The sequence below is a fragment of the Miscanthus floridulus genome, chromosome 5 (assembly GCF_019320115.1).
Source record: "Miscanthus floridulus cultivar M001 chromosome 5, ASM1932011v1, whole genome shotgun sequence".
NCBI classification, from domain to species: Eukaryota; Viridiplantae; Streptophyta; class Magnoliopsida; order Poales; family Poaceae; genus Miscanthus; species Miscanthus floridulus.
Window position 1 is genome coordinate 23,506,409 of NC_089584.1, and position 19,617 is coordinate 23,526,025.

Sequence of the window (19,617 nt, forward strand, 5' to 3'; positions counted from 1 at the left end):
TCACTCTCGGCGTGCATTTTGCCTCTAGCTGGCAAGCCTGTCAGGCTGTCACCATCCCCTCAGACCCTGACGCTCAGCTCAACCATTTCGCCGGATGCCGACAAGCTTCTCCTTCCTCGACATGCCACCGAAATACCGGGTGCCGAATACGTACGGTTGAGCTTCCATATGCCACGCACGGTCACACTCACACTCGTCCCCTGTCTGTCTCCTTATCTTTGGCCAGCACCACCGCACTGGCACTGGCCGCGCGTCGCAGGGTTCTCAGCGGAGCGCAGAATCATGGCTGATGCTAGTCGTGGTCGTGGTGGTCGTATCGGCGGCGGCGGGCGACGTTCCATGCTCGCGCTGCTTCTTCTGCTTTCTTCCGTCGGCGCCCGAGCGTCCGACGACGGCGAGGCAGGGGCAGGGGTGGTGAAGGTTGCGGCGGCAGCGGCAGCGGCATGGACGGGCGGGCTGAGCCGGCGGAGCTTTCCCAAGGGGTTCGTGTTCGGGACGGCGGCGTCGGCCTACCAGGTTGAGGGCATGGCGCACAAGGACGGCCGCGGGCCAAGCATATGGGACGCCTTCATCAAGATCCCCGGTGAGCATAATTCCATTGGCGCTGACTGATCGAATTATTTACTGAAACGCTCGTATGGATTATTTATTATAGATTAAAAAGGCATCAATCGTTGATTCAATTGGTTTGTCATGGCATGATTCAATCATCGCAATGCTGGCCGGCTTTCAGGCGAGGTCGCAAACAACGCCACCGCGGACGTCACTGTTGACGATTACCATCGCTACAAGGTGACAACAAACTATTTTTTTTATGCTTTCGTTTCAGTCGACTTTTCTATATTTCTTTTTTTATTTAGACCTATAATTCAAATATGACGTTTTTAGTATGTGAAACTTAAAATCAAATTACAGAATTTAACAAATCCAACCATGAAATTTTATATATTGAGTGTACTAACAAGAGAAAAACTATAGATTCTTTGGTGTGCGCGTTACATATATATATAATGGCATGATTAAAAAACAACACATGCAAAGCTATAATTTAGGAAGTCACGAAGCATCCAAATTTATGTCACCTCTAAGGCTCTAACCTGAACAAATGTTAGGTATTAAGGGGCTGTTAAGCACGGCTCCACTTAAGGGGGCTCCTCCACCAAAACCGTTTTAGAGGCTTCAAAACAGCTCTGGTTCCTCTGCTTTTTATTAAAAACGGCTCCTCAATGAAATTATTTGGCAGGGATCCTCGGCAGGATCCAGAACCGAGTCCCAAGTTAGGTTCTTGCCCACCTGAGTTTAATTATTGATTTGACACAAACATAAGTGCTCGTATTTTTTATGATTATTTATTCCTAAAATCAATAGCATTATTCTTTAGTGCACTATTACAGAGACTCCCGTGCATGGAAGATGGAGACTTATATGGTGTTTGGTTTGACAGTCATTCTATCCTATATGAAGTGGTGCATCATGAGTACTAATTATTAGTTTATGAGGAATAAGGTGACGATGCATCAACATATTTCATTCCACGAACCAAACAATATAAGGGTAGTCCCAACGAAAGAAACTAGTAGTTTCTATAACATATGATACCACACCAAAAAAGTATTGCTTTTCAACCCATGGTTTCTATGAGTAATAATTATTTTCTTTTTCTCTCTCCCAACTCTATCTTCTTCCTCCAATGGTGAAAGGATCTAACAATGCCTAGAGGGGGGGGGGTGAATAGGCGTATCTAAAAATTTACTGCAAAGACTAAGTTCAATTCTGTCAGTCACTGTCGGAAGTCCCGACGTTTGGGTCGGAACTCCCGACGTTGTCAGAAGTTCCGGCGCAAACGTCAGCAGTTCCGACGCCTACGTGAACTACAAAAGCAGTGCCAAATTTAACTTTGCGGATAAATGAACTTACAACCTCACTTCCTAGTGGTTTGGTGAAGATGTTGGGTCACTCCCTTGACGCCGTAATGCCTCCAAACCGTAGATCGAGTCCAAACCCTAAGATGGAAATTTGGGAGAGAGAGAGACAAACACATACAAGTAATATCTAGCAATCACAACAACAAGCACACGGGACACAAAGATTTATCCCGAGGTTCGGAACCCCACTAAGGAGCTCCTACGTCCTCGTTGTTGAGGTGACCACAAAGGTCGGAGTCTTTTCCACCTCCTTGCCTCTCTCTAAGCGACCACAAAGGTCACTTGAGCTTTCCACTAAGAAATCGAGGGGTAATACAAACTTCCCAAGGCTCTTCCACAAGATCGAAGCTCTTGGGCGACGCCTAGCCGGCTAGGGGTAAAACCCCAAGAGTAATAGACGCAAAATCAACCGGCTTGACGAAGAAATCAAGTGCTCAAGCTTTCCAAAGTGATGCTCTCACTTAATCCACTCTCCTTTCAATCAAACCCTAAGGGAATCGAAGATTGGAGCAAAGGGGGAAGGAGAGGGGTGCTTTCAGTTGCTTGGAGCTGTTGAGCACGAAGTGGGTCGATGTAAGTGAGTCCTTAACGGTTAGAAGTGAAGTGAGAAGTATTTATACTCCAAGTGAAAATCCAACCGTTCAGATCTACGTCGGAAGTTCCAACGCAGATCTCGGGACTTTCGACGATAACAGAAAACACTGTTCACGGAGGTCAGAAGTCAGCGCGTGCAAGTCAGTGTCGGAACTCCCGACAAACGTCGGGACTTCCGACGGTCGGTAGTTCCGACGAACGTCGGGACTTCCGGCATGCGCAGTAAAACAGACAGTCAGCACCTCTGATGCCAGGACTCCCGGCTTGGGTCAGGTCAGTGTCGGAACTCCCGGAGAACGTCGGGACTTCCGACGGTCAGAACTCCCGGAGAACGTCGGGACTTCCGACGTGCACAGACAGCGAGCCAGTCAGAAGCACAGGCGTCGGGACTCCTGGCTTAGGTCAGGGCTTCCGACTGTCGGTAGTTCCGACTTACGTCGGGACTTCCGACGTCGACAGTCACAGAAATTTATTCTATGTGCTCGTGAAGTGCAAGAGTGTCACTCTTTAGATTTTATTTAAATGCTTGAGCACTCTATCTTCCTCAGACCAATTAAATTTGCATCCCTCTTAATAGTGCGGCGGATCCTAAACTCAAACTTAAAATTAAAACCTTTGAAGATCGTTTTGAGTTCGTCCGCCTTTGCAACTTGAAGAATTGAGGGATACCATTACATCTTTATCAACTCTTTGATTCTTTCACGGGACTAATAGCTGTAACATATCTCATTAAGATCACATTAGTCCCTAATTTGGATGTCATCAATACACCAAAACCCACGTAGGGGGCAAATGCACTTTCAATCTCCCCCTTTTTGGTAATTGATGACAACCAACTTAGGCTTTTATAGGAATGAAAGAATTAAAGCTTTTGAACCCCAAAATTTATGAAGAGCTCCCCCTTGATGTATGCAAGAATTTGAATTTCATTTAGAGTCATCTATACATGATTTGCATACATCAAGACAAAAGCTCCCCCTAAATTTTGCAATCCGTGGGGTGCAACAAGTGTATGTGAACAAATAGATAAGTGTGAAGAGAATGCAATATGACATGTTATTTCACTCAACAAATAAAAAGAATACGATGGCCACGATTTCAAAGTAGAAATGTGAAACAACACATGGCCATCTAGATTTCATTCACCATCATAAGTAGAGACAAGTAGAAGCTAATTAGATAAATAGATGACCATAACTTTGTCCTACAAACATCCCTCAAACACATATAGATAATTGTCCATCATAAGGTTGCCACCACACGACATAGTTCATACACGCTAAAGTTTAAAAGTTCCAAAACATAAAGACCAACTAACTTATTACAATAAATCAAAGCCTAACACTCCCCCTTTGTCAACAAGTGCCAAAAGGGGTAGGCCGCATGAGAAACCAACTACTCGTCATCGTAGTCATCATCGTCGCCTTGGTCACCGTCCTCACCATCGTCGTCGTCTTCATCATCTTCTTCCTCTTGATACTCGTCATCATCTTCAGTTGCTTTCCCTTTGCCATGCGGGCGAGAAGTGGCATCATCTGCGTACGCCGCACAAGCCTCATCATATAGAGCTAACGGATCACGAGGAGGCACAAACGGCGGCGGAGGAGAAGATACAATCCCGGCGTGCTGCTCCAAACGATATAGCCTCTCTTGCATGTCGTGCTCACGCTGAGCACTAGCACAACACTATCCAAACATGTAAGTCATTAGAAACTTGAACTTGTTGGGCTTCTTTCCGGAGGAGGACGAAGAGAGGGGCTCGTCACTAGATGAGCGAGCAGCAGTGGTGGCAGCACCACGGCGAGAGCGAGAACCCGAAGGACCTTTCCCTTTACCTTTGACTGTCTCAGCTTTTTCTTTTAGTTCTCTAGCAGCAACGATGGAGGTCTTGTTGGATATCTTGAGTAGCTTATGCTCAGAGTCAGAGGGAAACCGGATGCCTGATACATGCTCAATGATATGCATGATGTACGGAGCATAGGGAAGATGCTTTACCGGATCCTCGGTAGCATCATGAATCTTGTTCCAAATGTATCTGCTGATGGAAAATTTCTGGAACTCATCTCCAAACCGCTGAAGCACATTCTGTGAATCATCTCGAAGGAAGGTGGAGTCACCGACCTTGGGATACAAGATCTGTCTCAAGATGTTGTTCAGAACATAATAGTAGGGCTTCAGAAAGGTGGTCTGTCCATCAGCTCTGTGGCCCTCAAGATACATGTGTTGGTATTCCTCTAAAGCAAGATCCTCATACTCAGTCAACTCAGTGGCAGTCCGGTCGCTGTGACCCAAACCTAGAAGGCGAGAGAAATTGACGAAGTCTACCTTATAGTGCTTGCCTTCAGTGGTCCAATGAATAATGTCCACAGCACCGGTCTGGTCTCGCTCATGATGATAAGAAGCATAAAACTGACAAATCAGCTCGTTGTTCCAATTCTTCCGAAACTCTAGCAGGTAGGACAGCCCCATTGATTGTATATCCCTAATCATCTGCTGCAGCTCGGGTTCTTTGTACTTGCCAAGAGAATATGCATCAATGCATTTCACCTGAAGGACCGGTGGCTCCTTTTTCTTCAAAAACTTCCGATACAGAATGGAATCATAGAAATCATAATGAAAGGGGTGCCAGAAACGATACTCAAGGCGGAGATCCTTCTCATCCTCAGCATACAAGTTCCTTCCCCTGTGGTACCGGATGTCCTTGACCCGATGACAATAATCCACAGGAAGGGGAGGAGTCCATCCATCAGCCGGATTAGGAGCCATGGCGGGCTCCCTCATGATTAGCGACACACCGGTGAATGGAACAAGCTAAATTGTCCCTAGCGGACCTCGAGTCGGGGTGCGAGGCGGTGGAACAGCAAGGGTGCGTCCGACACGGTCCAACGCTTCTTCTTCTTCATCAACCATCGGCTCAGCCCCAACAGGAGCAGGAGCAGGAGCAGGAGGAGGGGCAGCAGCAGAAGACCCCTGGTCGCCACGGCCACGGCCACGGGAACCACCAGCACCACCACGCGAGTAAGACGCCTTGGTGCGGCCAGGCGGCTTGGGAACAGCGGCACGATCTTGAGTCTTCTTGGAACGCTTTTCCCGATGGCGCGAGGGACTGCCACCACCCTCCATGGCTGCGAAGAATACGAAGGGGAACTAAGAAACAATACACGGAGATGCGAACGAGCATTGAGAAGTGAAGAAACATGAATGGAGAGGTCATCCTAGGGTCGGGAGTTCCGGCTAAGGTCGGGACTTCCGACAGTCGGAAGTCCCGGCCTGACGTCGGGAGTACCGACGGTCAGAACCGCCGACGGCCACTGGGACCTCCGACGCCCAAATTGACCATCCCATTCATGAGGCTTCAAAGCACAACACACATCCAAACAAGGGAGATAGAGGAGTAGAGAGGAAGAAAGAATAGAGGCAAAACAAGAGGTACATTGGAGTTAGGGTTCGACGCCACGGTAGTACCTTTGATCGAGAACGGAGGAGACGCAAAAGAACGAAATCGCAGGCGAGGAACCAATCCACAAGCGCAAACACCTCCACCAAGGGAATCTTCTCCACAGCAACTTCAAGTCCACAGCCGATCTGAGGAAACACAAGGGCACAGGGCGGTGGAGAGGGGTAGGGGTGGGTGGAGAGCGGAGCGGGACAGGGGGCGGACGGGACTACCGGTAGGAGGACCGGCAGGGCAGAGCGGGGAGGAGCGAGGGCGATGGTGCAATGGCGGCGGTGCAAGGAGTGATGGCGGCGGTGAAAGAGGGCGACGGGGTGAATGAGAGGATAAGTGACCGGGCCGAGTAAAAAGGAAACGAGCAACCAACAGGCGTGGTCAAAAAAAAAACGCAGATCTGCTCGGCGTCGGAACTCCCGGCTTACGTCAGGACTTCCGGAGGTCGGGACTTCCGGCGTAAGTCGGGACTTCCGACGCAGGAGAAACAGAAAAACCCTCAGCCTGCACTCACACTGCTATGTGGGGCAAAAATACGATGGACACACACATTTTCATAAGGGACTAGATTTCATTCAACCATCACAAAGCAATAGTCACTTATGAAAATTACAAAAATAGATTTTGAAAATGACACACAATGTTTTCTAAGTCTTTTCGCCTAACTAGATGAAACAAAATGTGTGTGCAAGGAATCAAGCCACGTTACGAGAATCAATGATATTTAGTTCACTCCTCAAAGCACAAAATCTTGACTCATCTAGAGGCTTGGTGAAGATATCGGCTAATTGTTTTTCAGTGCTCACATGATGAATGGCGATATCTCCTTTGGCTTCGTGGTCTCTCAAAAAATGATGACGGATGTCTATATGCTTTGTTCGAGAGTGGTTTACAGGGTTGTTTGCCAACTTAATGGCACTCTCATTGTCACACAAAAGTGGAATCTTGGTTAACTCACATCCAAAGTCCTTTAGTGTTTGCTTCATCCAAAGTAGTTGGGCACAGCAAGCGCCGGCCGCCACATACTCGGCTTCGGCGGTGGACAAAGCAACGGAATTTTGCTTTTTAGAGCTCCATGATACCAAGGAGCGACCAATAAATTGGCAAGTCCCGGTAGTACTCTTTCGGGTTACTTTGCAACCGGCATAATCCGAATCGGAATAGCCAAGTAACTCAAAAGTGGAGCCCTTAGGATACCACAAGCCAAGATTAGGAGTGTGCACTAAATACCGAAAAATTCTCTTAACGGCCATCAAATGACATTCTTTCGAATTAGCTTGAAATCTTGCACACATGCACACGCTAAGCATAATATCGGGCCTAGATGCACAAAGGTAAAGGAGTGATCCAATCATGGAGCGATATACCTTTTGATCGACGTCCTTTCCTCCTTGATCAAGATCAAGATGTCCATTGGTTGGCATGGGTGTCTTGATGGGCTTGGCCTTGTCCAAGTTAAACTTGTTCAACATGTCATTTGTGTACTTGGTTTGACTTATGAACGTGCCATCTTTGAGTTGCTTGATTTGAAATCCAAGAAAGAACTTCAACTCTCCCATCATGGACATCTCGAACCTATTTGTCATAATCCTACTAAATTCCTCACAAAAAGCCACATTAGTACTACCAAATATTATGTCATCGACATATATTTGGCAAACAAAGATATCATTATTGACTTTGCGAGTAAATAAAGTAGCATCGGCCTTTCCTATCTCAAAACCTTGTTTGAGTAGGAAATCCTTTAAACAATCATACCAAGCTCTAGGGGCTTGTTTGAGCCCATAGAGTGCCTTGTCGAGCTTGTAGACGTGGTTTGGATACTTGGGGTCTTCAAAGCCCGGTGGTTGCTCTACATACACCAACTCGGATAGGGGGCCGTTGAGAAATGCACTCTTCACGTCCATTTGATATAGCTTGAAGTCATGATGAGCGGCATAGGCAAGTAGAATACGAATTGATTCTAGCCTAGCCACCGGTGCATAGGTCTCCCCAAAATCCAAGCCTTCAATTTGAGTGAATCCTTGAGCCACCAACCTTGCCTTGTTCCTTGTTACCACGCCATGCTCATCTTGCTTGTTGCGGAAGACCCACTTGGTTCCAATCACATTTTGCTTGGGCCTTTCCACCAAGGACCAGACTTCATTCCGAGTGAAGTTATTCAACTCCTCTTGCATAGCTATCATCCAATCTGGATCATCAAGTGCCTCTTCCACCCTACGAGGTTCCAAAGGAGAAACAAACGAGTAATATTCACAAAAACTTGCTAAACGAGAACGTGTAGTTACCCCTCGTCGAATGCTCCCCAAAATGTTATCAACGGGATGATCCCGTTGAATGGATTGATGCACTCTAGGATGTGGCACTTGTGTTGATCTTTGGATAGGGCCATCATCATCATCATCACGGTCATGATCGATTGGAAGATTACAATCATGAGCTAGTGGAGGGTTGACTTCACTTCTTTCTTCATTGTTGAGTTGTGGTTGAGCTCGCTCATTGTTGACACCATCTTCACGAGAATGATCTTGTGCTTCATTTGATCTCCCATCTTGATTATTTCTTGTTGCGGAAGCTTCACCATGTTCATTGGATGAAACATGATGAATGGTTGGATCAAGATCATCATGCACAACATGGTCTTCATCTTCGTCTTCAACGGGCTTTACTTCACCAATAGCAAGCTTCTTGATTGCTTCGTGTGGAGCTTCTTCATTACCTACATTCTCAACATTGACTTGCTCTTTTTGAGAGCCGTCGGTTTCATCAAAAGTCACGTCTACCGCGATTTCAATCAAACCGGTGGTTTTATTGAAAACACGATATCCATGTTCATTAGTACCATAACCAAGCATGAAACCTTCATCAACCTTTGGTGCAAACTTAGAGCTTTTGGATTTCTTGTTAAGTATGAAACACTTGGATCCAAAGACTCTAAAGTAATGCACCTTAGGCTTTTTACCGGTTAGAAGTTCGTAGGCGGTCTTTTCTCTTTTCTTGTGAAGATATAAGCGGTTGATAGCATGGCATGCCGTGTTGACCGCTTCCGCCCAATAGTTGGTAGGAGTCTTGTATTCATCCAACATTGCTCTTGCGGCTTCTATGAGTGTTCGGTTCTTCCTCTCCACAACACCATTTTGTTGTGGAGTGTATGGAACCGAAAACTCATGCTTGATCCCTTCTTCATCAAGAAACTCTTCAATGTTGGTGTTCTTGAACTCCGTCCCATTGTCACTTCTAACTCTCTTGATTTTGACATCAAACTCATTTTGGGCTCTTCTTGCAAATTTCTTGAAGATACCTTGGACTTCACTCTTTTCACGCAAAAAGAATACCCAAGTGAAACGAGAATAATCATCAACAATTACAAAACCATATTTGTTACCACCAATGCTTATATAAGCGACGGGTCCAAATATATCCATGTGAAGCAACTCTAATGGCCTTTCCGTTGTCACAACATTCTTGACGGGATGTTTAGCTCCAACTTGTTTTCCCGCTTGACATGCGCTACAAATCCTATCTTTCTCAAAAGAAACATTTGTTAGTCCAAGGATGTGTTCACCTTTTTGAAGTTTGGCCAAGTTCCTCATCCCAACATGGGCAAGTCGACGATGCCATAACCAACCCATGCTAGATTTTGCCATTAAACAAGTCTCGGGATTTACTCTATTTGATGTGAAATCAACTAGATAGAGTTTCCCTTTTAAATGACCCGTAAATGCAATAGAGGAATCCTCCCTTCTATAGACTTCCACACCCTTATCCGTAAAAAGACAATTGTAACCCATCTCACAAAGTTGTGAAACGGACAACAAATTGTATTTCAACGAATTCACAAGTAAAACATTGGAAATTGAATTATCATTTGATATAGCAATTTTACCCAAACCTAGGACTTCTCCTTTTCCATTATCACCAAACACAATGTTTCCACTTTGATCATGACTTGGTTGAAATGATGTGAACATGTCCTTCTCTCCGGTCATATGATTGGTGCATCCGCTATCCAACACCCAACTTGTTCCACCGGAGGAATATTCCTACAAAGACAAATTAGGCTTTTGTTTTAGGTACCCAAAGTGATTTGGGTCCTAGAGGGTTAGTCACATAAAACTTGGGCACCCAAACACTCCTCATTATTTCCTTTCTCTTTTGGGCACCAACATATTTAACCACAATTTTGCCATCCTTGCCCCAACAACACATGTAGTCACTAGCATAGCACCGTGGAAGTGGTGCTTGTGGCTTGGGGACATCGGATTGCTTCATCTTAATTGTCTTGTTGCTTGTAGGTTGTATCTTTGGGATGTAGATCTTGTTGTTGGCCTTGCTTATTAGCTCATCAAGAGCAACGCCCTTGTTGAACTTCACACAAGGCACACCATTTATCATGTTCCTTCCATTGGCCTTTCCATCATACCTATTGTAGCCAATGCCTTCCTTAATTGATGGGTGCCTTGATAACTTGTATATTGTCTTGTTGGATTGCTCTTGACACTTGCACCCATTCTTCAATATTATCTTCAACCTATGAATCTCCTTGTCTTTCTTCTCTATCTCAACAAGGTTAGTTGTATATGCATTCACATCAATTTTATAGCATCTTTTACAACCATCACTAGTGGAGACATTAGAGTCTTTGGTTGCCTTAGGAGAAGTTGAAGTGCTAGCCCAAAGAGTACTATAGTTTAGCTCAAGATTTCGATATTTTTCTTCCAAGCTTGTGAGGTTTTCTTGAGCTATACTCTTTTCATTTTTTAGGCTAGCTACTTGATCATTAATCGAAGAATGTTCTTTAGTCAATTTCCCAAATGAGTTATTGGCTAAAGATAATTCAACGGTTAACTTTTCAACCTTCATCTTTTCCTCGGCGATAGATGCTTCAAGAGCAAGATTTTTCTCTCTTTCTTTTGTGATTATGTCTCCTTGCATCTCTAAGCATCTATCCCTCTTCTCTAATTTCTTCATTAGTATTTTTATTTTAGTGAAGGCCTTTTTACCAAATTTCTTTATCATAGTTGCTTCAATTTCTTCTATGTTCTCATCACAACTATCATCATCATCACTAGAGGAAACGGGTGTAGTATGTACCTTCTCCCCTTTTGCCATGAGACAAGTTGGGGTGTAGTAGTCGTTGTCGATGAGGTTGGAGAAGAGCCTCGGTGGTGAAGATAGGTTGGGGAAGAGTTTTGGTGGTGAAGTTGAGTCGGGGAAGATCATGGTTGGTGAAGAAGAGTGGTGGATGGCGATGTTTGCGGTTCCCTTCTTCTTCTTCTCATCATCACTTGAGTTACTATCACTTGACTCCCATTCTTCCCCAAGATGAGCTTCACCTCTCTTCTTGCCTTTGTTCTTCTTGTCTTCATCCTTGTCATACTTGTGCTTCTTTTTCTCATTAGGACAATCGGCTATGAAGTGACCGGTTTGACCACATCCATAGCAAAATCTCTTTTTGAACCTTCTCTTTCCATCACCATAGGTCTTGCGGTTGCTTTTCTTCTTCATAAACTTTCTAAAATTTCTAATCACAAATGCAACCTCCGCATCGGAATCTTCTTCTCCACTTGAGGAATCATCCTTCACTTTCTTCTTCTTTTCTTGACTTGAACATTGAACTTCATGTTGTTGAGTTGCTTTAAGGGCGGCACTTTTGTTGAATCCCATTGCATTAGGATTTTGATTGTGAGCATTGATTGCATCTTCATCTAGACACTCATGATGCTTGAGCTTTGAAAGGACTTCTTGAGGTGTCATCTCATCATAACCGGGCCTTTCCATGATCACGGATGCTAGCATGTTATTCTTGGCTCTATAGGTTCTCAACATCTTTCTAGCAACTTTGTTGTCATCCCATTCGGTGCTTCCAAGAGCTCTTATGCGGTTGACCAATGCCATGAGCCTATCAAACATAGATTGTGTTGTTTCATTTTGCAAGAATACAAATCTTTCCAATTCACCATGAAGTAACTCTATGTTGCCTTTTCTCACACTTTTATCTCCTTCAAATGATACTTTCAAAGTATCCCAAATTTGTTTAGCACTTTCCATTCCATTCACTTTTCTAAACTCATCCGGAGCTAGGCTTGACACAAGCAATGCTACGGCTTGTGCATTTTGATGGAGGTTGTGCACTTCTTCCGGAGTTATCTCTCTATCTTCATCGGTAGGAATCATCACACCAACATCCACAACTTCCCAAAGTCTTGCGGCAATGAGATGCATCTTCATCTTGTATGACCAATCGGTGTATCTTGTTCCATCAAAGTGAGGTGGCTTGCCAATGTTGACGGACGGTGTATGTAGTGTTGAGCCCTTCATGAGTTGTCCATAGTCAAAACTCATGTTTGAATAAACTCCTTTTCCATGAGCATGCTCACCGGCTCCAATATCACTAGCGGCATCTTTGTTTGCTTCATTCTTGTCACTAGTATCATTCTTGCCACTTATTGCATCTTCTACTTTCTTGCTCAATTCTTCCTTCATTTTGCTCATCTCATCTTGCATCTTTTTCATTTCATCTTGAAAGATCTTGGCTTGAGTACTCATCAACTCTTCAGCTATTTTCTTGGCCATTTCGATGGCAATGGCTTGCATCTTATCGGACTCCGACATTGTTTCTTCTCACGCGGTGAAGCGCAAAGAGAAGACCTAGCTCTGATACCAATTGAAAGGATCTAACAATGCCTAGAGGGGGGGGGGGTGAATAGGCGTATCTAAAAATTTACTGCAAAGGCTAAGTTCAATTCTGTCAGTCACTGTCGGAAGTCCCGACGTTTGGGTCGGAACTCCCGACGTTGTCAGAAGTTCCGGCGCAAACGTCAGCAGTTCCGACGCCTACGTGAACTACAAAAGCAGTGCCAAATTTAACTTTGCGGATAAATGAACTTACAACCTCACTTCCTAGTGGTTTGGTGAAGATGTTGGGTCACTCCCTTGACGCCGTAATGCCTCCAAACCGTAGATCGAGTCCAAACCCTAAAATGGAAATTTGGGAGAGAGAGAGACAAACACATACAAGTAATATCTAGCAATCACAACAACAAGCACACGGGACACAAAGATTTATCCCGAGGTTCGGAACCCCACTAAGGAGCTCCTACGTCCTCGTTGTTGAGGTGACCACAAAGGTCGGAGTCTTTTCCACCTCCTTGCCTCTCTCTAAGTGACCACAAAGGTCACTTGAGTTTTCCACTAAGAAATCGAGGGGTAATACAAACTTCCCGAGGCTCTTCCACAAGATGGAAGCTCTTGGGCGACGCCTAGCCGGCTAGGGGTAAAACCCCAAGAGTAATAGACGCAAAATCAACCGGCTTGACGAAGAAATCAAGTGCTCAAGCTTTCCAAAGTGATGCTCTCACTTAATCCACTCTCCTTTCAATCAAACCCTAAGGGAATCGAAGATTGGAGCAAAGGGGGAAGGAGAGGGGTGCTTTCAGTTGCTTGGAGCTGTTGAGCACGAAGTGGGTCGCTGTAAGTGAGTCCTTAACGGTTAGAAGTGAAGTGAGAAGTATTTATACTCCAAGTGAAAATCCAACCGTTCAGATCTACGTCAGAAGTTCCGACGCAGATCTCGGAACTTCCGACGATAACAGAAAACACTGTTCACGGAGGTCAGAAGTCAGCGCGTGCAAGTCAGTGTCGGAACTCCCGACAAACGTCGGGACTTCCGATGGTCGGTAGTTCCGACGAACGTCGGGACTTCCGACATGCGCAGTAAAACAGACAGTCAGCACCTCTGATGCCAGGACTCCCGGCTTGGGTCAGGTCAGTGTCGGAACTCCCGGAGAACGTCGGGACTTCCGACGGTCGGAACTCCCGGAGAACGTCGGGACTTCCGACATGCACAGACAGCGAGCCAGTCAGAAGCACAGGCGTCGGGACTCCTGGCTTAGGTCGGGACTTCCGACTGTCGGTAGTTCCGACTTACGTCGGGACTTCCGACGTCGACAGTCACAGAAATTTATTCTATGTGCTCGTGAAGTGCAAGAGTGTCACTCTTTAGATTTTATTTAAATGCTTGAGCACTCTATCTTCCTCAGACCAATTAAATTTGCATCCCTCTTAATAGTGCGGTGGATCCTAAACTCAAACTTAAAATTAAAACCTTTGAAGATCGTTTTGAGTTCGTCCGCCTTTGCAACTTGAAGAATTGAGGGATACCATTACATCTTTATCAACTCTTTGATTCTTTCACGGGACTAATAGCTGTAACATATCTCATTAAGATCACATTAGTCCCTAATTTGGATGTCATCAATACACCAAAACCCACGTAGGGGGCAAATGCACTTTCAAATGGGAGTGCGGCACGAGCCCGCTAGAAACTGGTGGTTTCTCCCCAATGGCGATTTCATGGTTTCTTGGTGCATTGGGTCAAGAGAAGACCTGATTTCTTCATGAGGAAACCATTTCTACGATTTTTGCTCTCTTTCTTCATTAATTACGTTGCCATGTCAGCGTTTTGCCTACGTGGCAAGTCATTTAAAGAGGATAGAAATCATCATCAATACACCATTGGGACCACCCTAAGTCTTCATCTGCCGTGTCTTTCACATGTCAATTTCCAACAACTAATAATTAAAAAGGAATTAACTAATATGATGCGGGCAAGGACATTCCTGTTAGCTGTTGGCCTGTTGCCCACCACAGAGGGATAAGCGTCTCACGTGACTGAAGAGACCTCATTCCACTACTGCCACTCCCATGCATGGCCATGAAGACGATCAAAATGTATACAGAAATTCTATGGCCAGGGTGTCCAATCGTCTGGTCGGTAGTGTTCATAAGTCGCGGCAATAGCCCAACGATTCAATAGCGTCTCTAACCTTATCATGCTGCCGTCATTATCCAGACGGAAGGATAAGGTTCTCTCCACCGCACGCGACCGAGGCCAAGAGGCCGCAGCCTGCCGCGATGGTGCCGATATGCCATTCCCCATCCAAACAGCGGCCGCGGCGCCCTGCCCCATTCTAACGGCGGCCGTGGTGGCCATTCCTCCCCCGATGGCAGTGCTCCCACTCCTCTCCCCGGCGGCGCTTCCTCCTCGCCTATGGATTCTGTCGTGATTCCCTCCCTTCCTCCTCAATGGTGGCGGTGGCAGCAAGCCGCCTCTCCTCTCCCACCGATGGTGGTGGCGGTGGGTACCCTCCCCCACGCGGATCCAGATCCAGTTCTCATGGCGCCTCAAGGGGCCTATGGCGGGGCGCAGAGTGCGGCTGTGATGCGCTTGACGGCATCGCGTCCCCCCCCCCCTGGCCGGTCGCTCCGTGCCACCGGCGAGCTCTACACGATGAACTTCAAATGCCGACAACCTTCATTTCTCCCAAGCAGTAAAGAGATGTTGCGTTGAAAGCTTATGTTACAAGTGTACATTTCAAATATTTCAGAGGTATGTTGCAATTATTTCATGCGGATGTTACAAAAGCAGATCGAGATGTTGTGTATGTTGCAATAGTTGTACATATATGTTGCAAGCTTTTGTTCCTTATGTTTCATTTATTTTTTCAGACGTATGTTGCAAGTGTTTATCTGGATGTTGCATACGTTTGACACATGTGCTGCAAGTGTTTTATCGGGATGTTGCTATGTTGTGCAATGTTTCTTCAAGTGTTTTCCAGGTGCTTTTGCAAAGTGTTTCATAAGCATGTTTCATCTGTCTTCAGACATACGTTGCATCTTGATGTTTTAAAAGTATATCGAGTGTTGCATATGGGGAGGCACGAGCGGTCCCGTGTGTAGTCTGGCGGCGCGGGCGACATCCAGGCGGTGCGGGAGACGTCCGGGGGCACGCTGGCAGAGACGTGCTGGAGTGAGCGAGTGCAGTGCGCGGGAGACGGAGTGCGGCATGGGCGTCCGGACGCTAGCACTTCTGAAATGTATAGTCGTTCGCTTTCCTAAAGTTGCACAAGGGGTTTTGATTATCCTATTCGGATGCTAATTCCAAGTTTAGAAGTTAGTAAATTGTAGCCATCAATTGCTAAAGCTTTTCCATATATTTTAAAAACTAAAGTACTTCTCGTCTAGATTTGAAAGCAAACTAAATTCGTTCTCCTTAATGTAGGAGGACGTGAATATCATGAAAAAGATGGGGTTTGATGCTTACCGATTTTCAATCTCTTGGTCAAGAATATTCCCAAGTATTGTCCCTTATTGCTCATCTGGAGCTATGTTTTTCCTAATTTAGATTTGTTCTCTACTGCTGGTGCTAATAAACTAATTTGTGGCGATGGGAAATTTTGTATATAGTGTAGATGGAACTGGAAAAGTGAATTGGAAAGGAGTGGCATACTATAACAGGTTAATAAACTACATGTTGAAGATAGGTATATGGATAGATGATGGTGCTAGAAATGCTTTTCTTTCACTTTGAAGTTTGGCAGCTTTTTCAAGTTTCAGGCTGAAATTTACTCTGCTTCACAGGCATTACACCTTATGCAAATCTGTATCACTATGACTTACCAGAGGCACTAGAGGTCCAATATGGAGGGCTGTTGAACAGAAAAGTGGTGTAAGCTGTTTGACTTTTGATTTATTAAATGTGGAAGAACGAAAAAAAATTGTAATGCCTGCGAATTAATTAACATACCGAATCATGCAGGAAATCATTTGCAGACTATCACCCTGTTCGCTGGTTGGTGCTGGTGCTGATTTTTTATAAGAGGAAAACACTGTTGGCTGGTTGAATAAGCCTGACTGAAACCACCAAGCGAACAGGGTGTATGCCGATTTCTGCTTCAAGACATTTGGTGACAGAGTAAAGAACTGGATGACATTTAACGAGCCAAGGGTCGTTGCTGCCCTAGGATATGACGATGGTAGATTCGCACCGGGAAGGTGCACAAAATGCAAGGCTGGAAACTCCGCTACCGAGCCTTACATCGTTGCTCATCACCTCATTCTTTCCCATGCTGCTGCAGTTCAGAGATACCGGCAAAAGTATCAGGTAAAAATAGTTGTAAGCAGCCTGGCCTAGTGCCTGTGCTAAGACAGAGTGATCAATATAAAAAAAGGACTAGTGTATATCAGTAACGCAAGGTTGTTTAAGCTCTTCATGGTAACTTGTACTATCTTTTTGTTAAAGACTATTAACGAGTGCTAAATATTATGGAGACATAAAACCAGTAGCATTTAGAACTGTTTCTAAATTTTCTTTGCACACAAACTTCCATTCAGCTTACACAAAAGGGAAGGATTGGAATTCTTCTGGACTTTGTCTGGTATGAGGCTCTCACAAATTCAACAGCTGACCAAGCTGCGGCTGAAAGATCAAGAGACTTCCATGTAGGATGGTAATTTCACTTCATCCGTTTGGGACTAGAATCTTACTTCAAACATGTTAAACCAGAGATGTTAAACTTTTTGTTTGCCTCCATCCCAAACATTCAGTTTCGTGCTCATCATGTTTCAACTCATTGTCATAGAGGATCCAGATCCCCTTGTATCACCTCTGAACATCAGGACCTTAAAAATGTTTCAGGTTTCTGCACCCAATCATCTACGGTGAATATCCCAAATCGGTTCAAGAGATCGTGAAGGAAAGGCTTCCAAAGTTCACAGTTGATGAGGTCAACATAGTCAAAGGCTCCATCGACTACGTTGGAGTCAACCAGTATACTGCTTATTATGTTCGTGATCAACAGCCAAATGCAACAACTCTGCTTAGCTACTCCTCTGATTGGCATGCTGAATTTGTTTGTAAGTCTGCTTACCTCCATTGACATCGAAGTGCCTGAGTGCTGCAAAAATAAAGTGAAAGCGGCAACACTTTGATGACCTGTTTTGAAAGGAGTAATGTGTGTGTTTTTAATCTAAGAACTTTCCTAATTCTCTGCATCTATTCGTGCTACAGATGAACGCAACGGTGTGCCAATCGGACCAAGGGTATTGATCATTTGTGTTTGAGTTATACTAGGTAATCCTATAACTGTATTCTTTTCTGAATCAACTAATTAAGCTCCACTGCAGGCAAATTCAGATTGGCTTTACATCGTGCCTTGGGGACTGTATAAAGCTGTCACTTACGTCAAGGAGAAGTATGGCAACCCCACAATGTTTCTGTCTGAAAACGGTAAACCTCCTTGACCTGCTTGCCTTGCCTTGCCTCGCCACAAGTATAAGATGACCAAAACCGTGAGTGGATCCGACGACAGGCATGGATGACCCAGGCAACGTCACCGTCGCCCAGGGCGTGCACGACGCGACGAGGGTTGCCTACTACCGGAACTACATCAGCAAGCTGAAGGAGGCGATCGACGGCGGCGCCAACTGCGTGGGCTACTTCGCCTGGTCCCTGCTGGACAACTTCGAGTGGAAGCTGGGTTACACGTCCAGGTTCGGCCTGGTCTACGTCGATTTCAAGACACTCCGGCGGTACCCCAAGAGTTCAGCATACTGGTTCAGGGATGTCATCACCGGCAAAAACTGATCACAGTCTGCTGCTGGGTTGTTAGTCATCTTCATATGCCATGCATCAACAATAAGCATTAAGCAACTAGGCGCATGAAGTAAAAAATAATGTGATGTAACGTTAGTAATGCCAATGATATTTCCCTCTATTAGTTCTGGCGTGCGTTAACGTTAACTGACATTCTCGAGAAATTAAAACCCATTTCAGTTTAGCAGCACCCATAAATAGTGATCAATGATAATGAATGTTGGAGTAACCAACTCCCATCCTAGCTGCTGTATATAACAGGTAGAAACATACGCAGCATTTGCAATTTTGCACACGAACAAGTCTCCAACCTTCCAATCCGAACATGGCAATGCCAATGGCGATGGCAACGAGCAGGGCGGCATCACTAGCAAGCCTCAAGAACATCTTGGCGGTGGCGCTACTGTGCGCCGCCGTCGCGGCCTCCTTCCTCCCGCTCTCGTCCGCCGGCGTGTCCCTTGTCTCGCTGACCTGCCGCAAGACGGCGCACGAGCGCCTCTGCATCTCCACCCTCGCGCCGGACAGACGGAGCGACGCCGCCCAGTCGGTCCAGGAGCTCGCCGTCGTCGCGCTGACGGTCGCCAGGAACTCCACGCGGGACGCCGTGTGGCGCACCACGGTCCTGGAATCCCGGGTTCGGACGCCGCTGGAGCGCGACCGCCTGGAGCAGTGCCGCGCTCTGTACTCGGAGTGCCTCCGCGACACGACGACGACGATAGCCCTGGTGAACGCGGCGAGCTACGACGCTGCCGCCCGCGCCTCGAGCACCCTCCACTGGTACCCGGAGAAGTGCCAGAGCCTCTTGTACATGCAGGGGGTCGAGTCGGCCATGGAGCAAATAAACAAGCAGGTGGAGGGGGAGCTGATCGCCTCAACGGATATCGTTCACTTGCTACTTGCTAGGCGCGGAGCAGACAAATTCAACCTAGAGTAACTTAACTATGGTGTGGGTGATGGTGCACCGTGCACGCGTTGCTTACCACAAACAAATACATAGTATGATTTTTCCAAACATATCTATTTACATTATCTATATATCCTTATTTATCTATATGTCTAATATTAAAAGGAGAAAATTTCTCTTCTCCATTTTTTCATTCGCCAACCCATTTGCGCATTTCACTCTCCGCGGTCTGCATCTCACTCTTGCCGTCTATATGTTTTCAATCAAAATCCAATACGAGACCATATTTCAAACAATGCACGTTTAGCCA

At 45.7% G+C, this 19,617-nt stretch overlaps 1 protein-coding gene and 1 pseudogene across 1 annotated transcript; both read left to right on the plus strand.

The window, feature by feature from the left end:
• The first annotated feature begins 224 nt into the window (after window positions 1–224).
• Window positions 225–18,472, plus strand: LOC136454412 (beta-glucosidase 1-like; annotated as a pseudogene).
• Window positions 18,473–18,728: 256 nt separating this feature from the next.
• Window positions 18,729–19,337, plus strand: LOC136454413 (cell wall / vacuolar inhibitor of fructosidase 2-like). Its single transcript, XM_066454849.1, has one exon. The coding sequence runs from the start codon at window positions 18,729–18,731 to the stop codon at window positions 19,335–19,337; it is 609 nt and encodes a 202-aa protein (XP_066310946.1).
• Window positions 19,338–19,617: the final 280 nt, after the last annotated feature.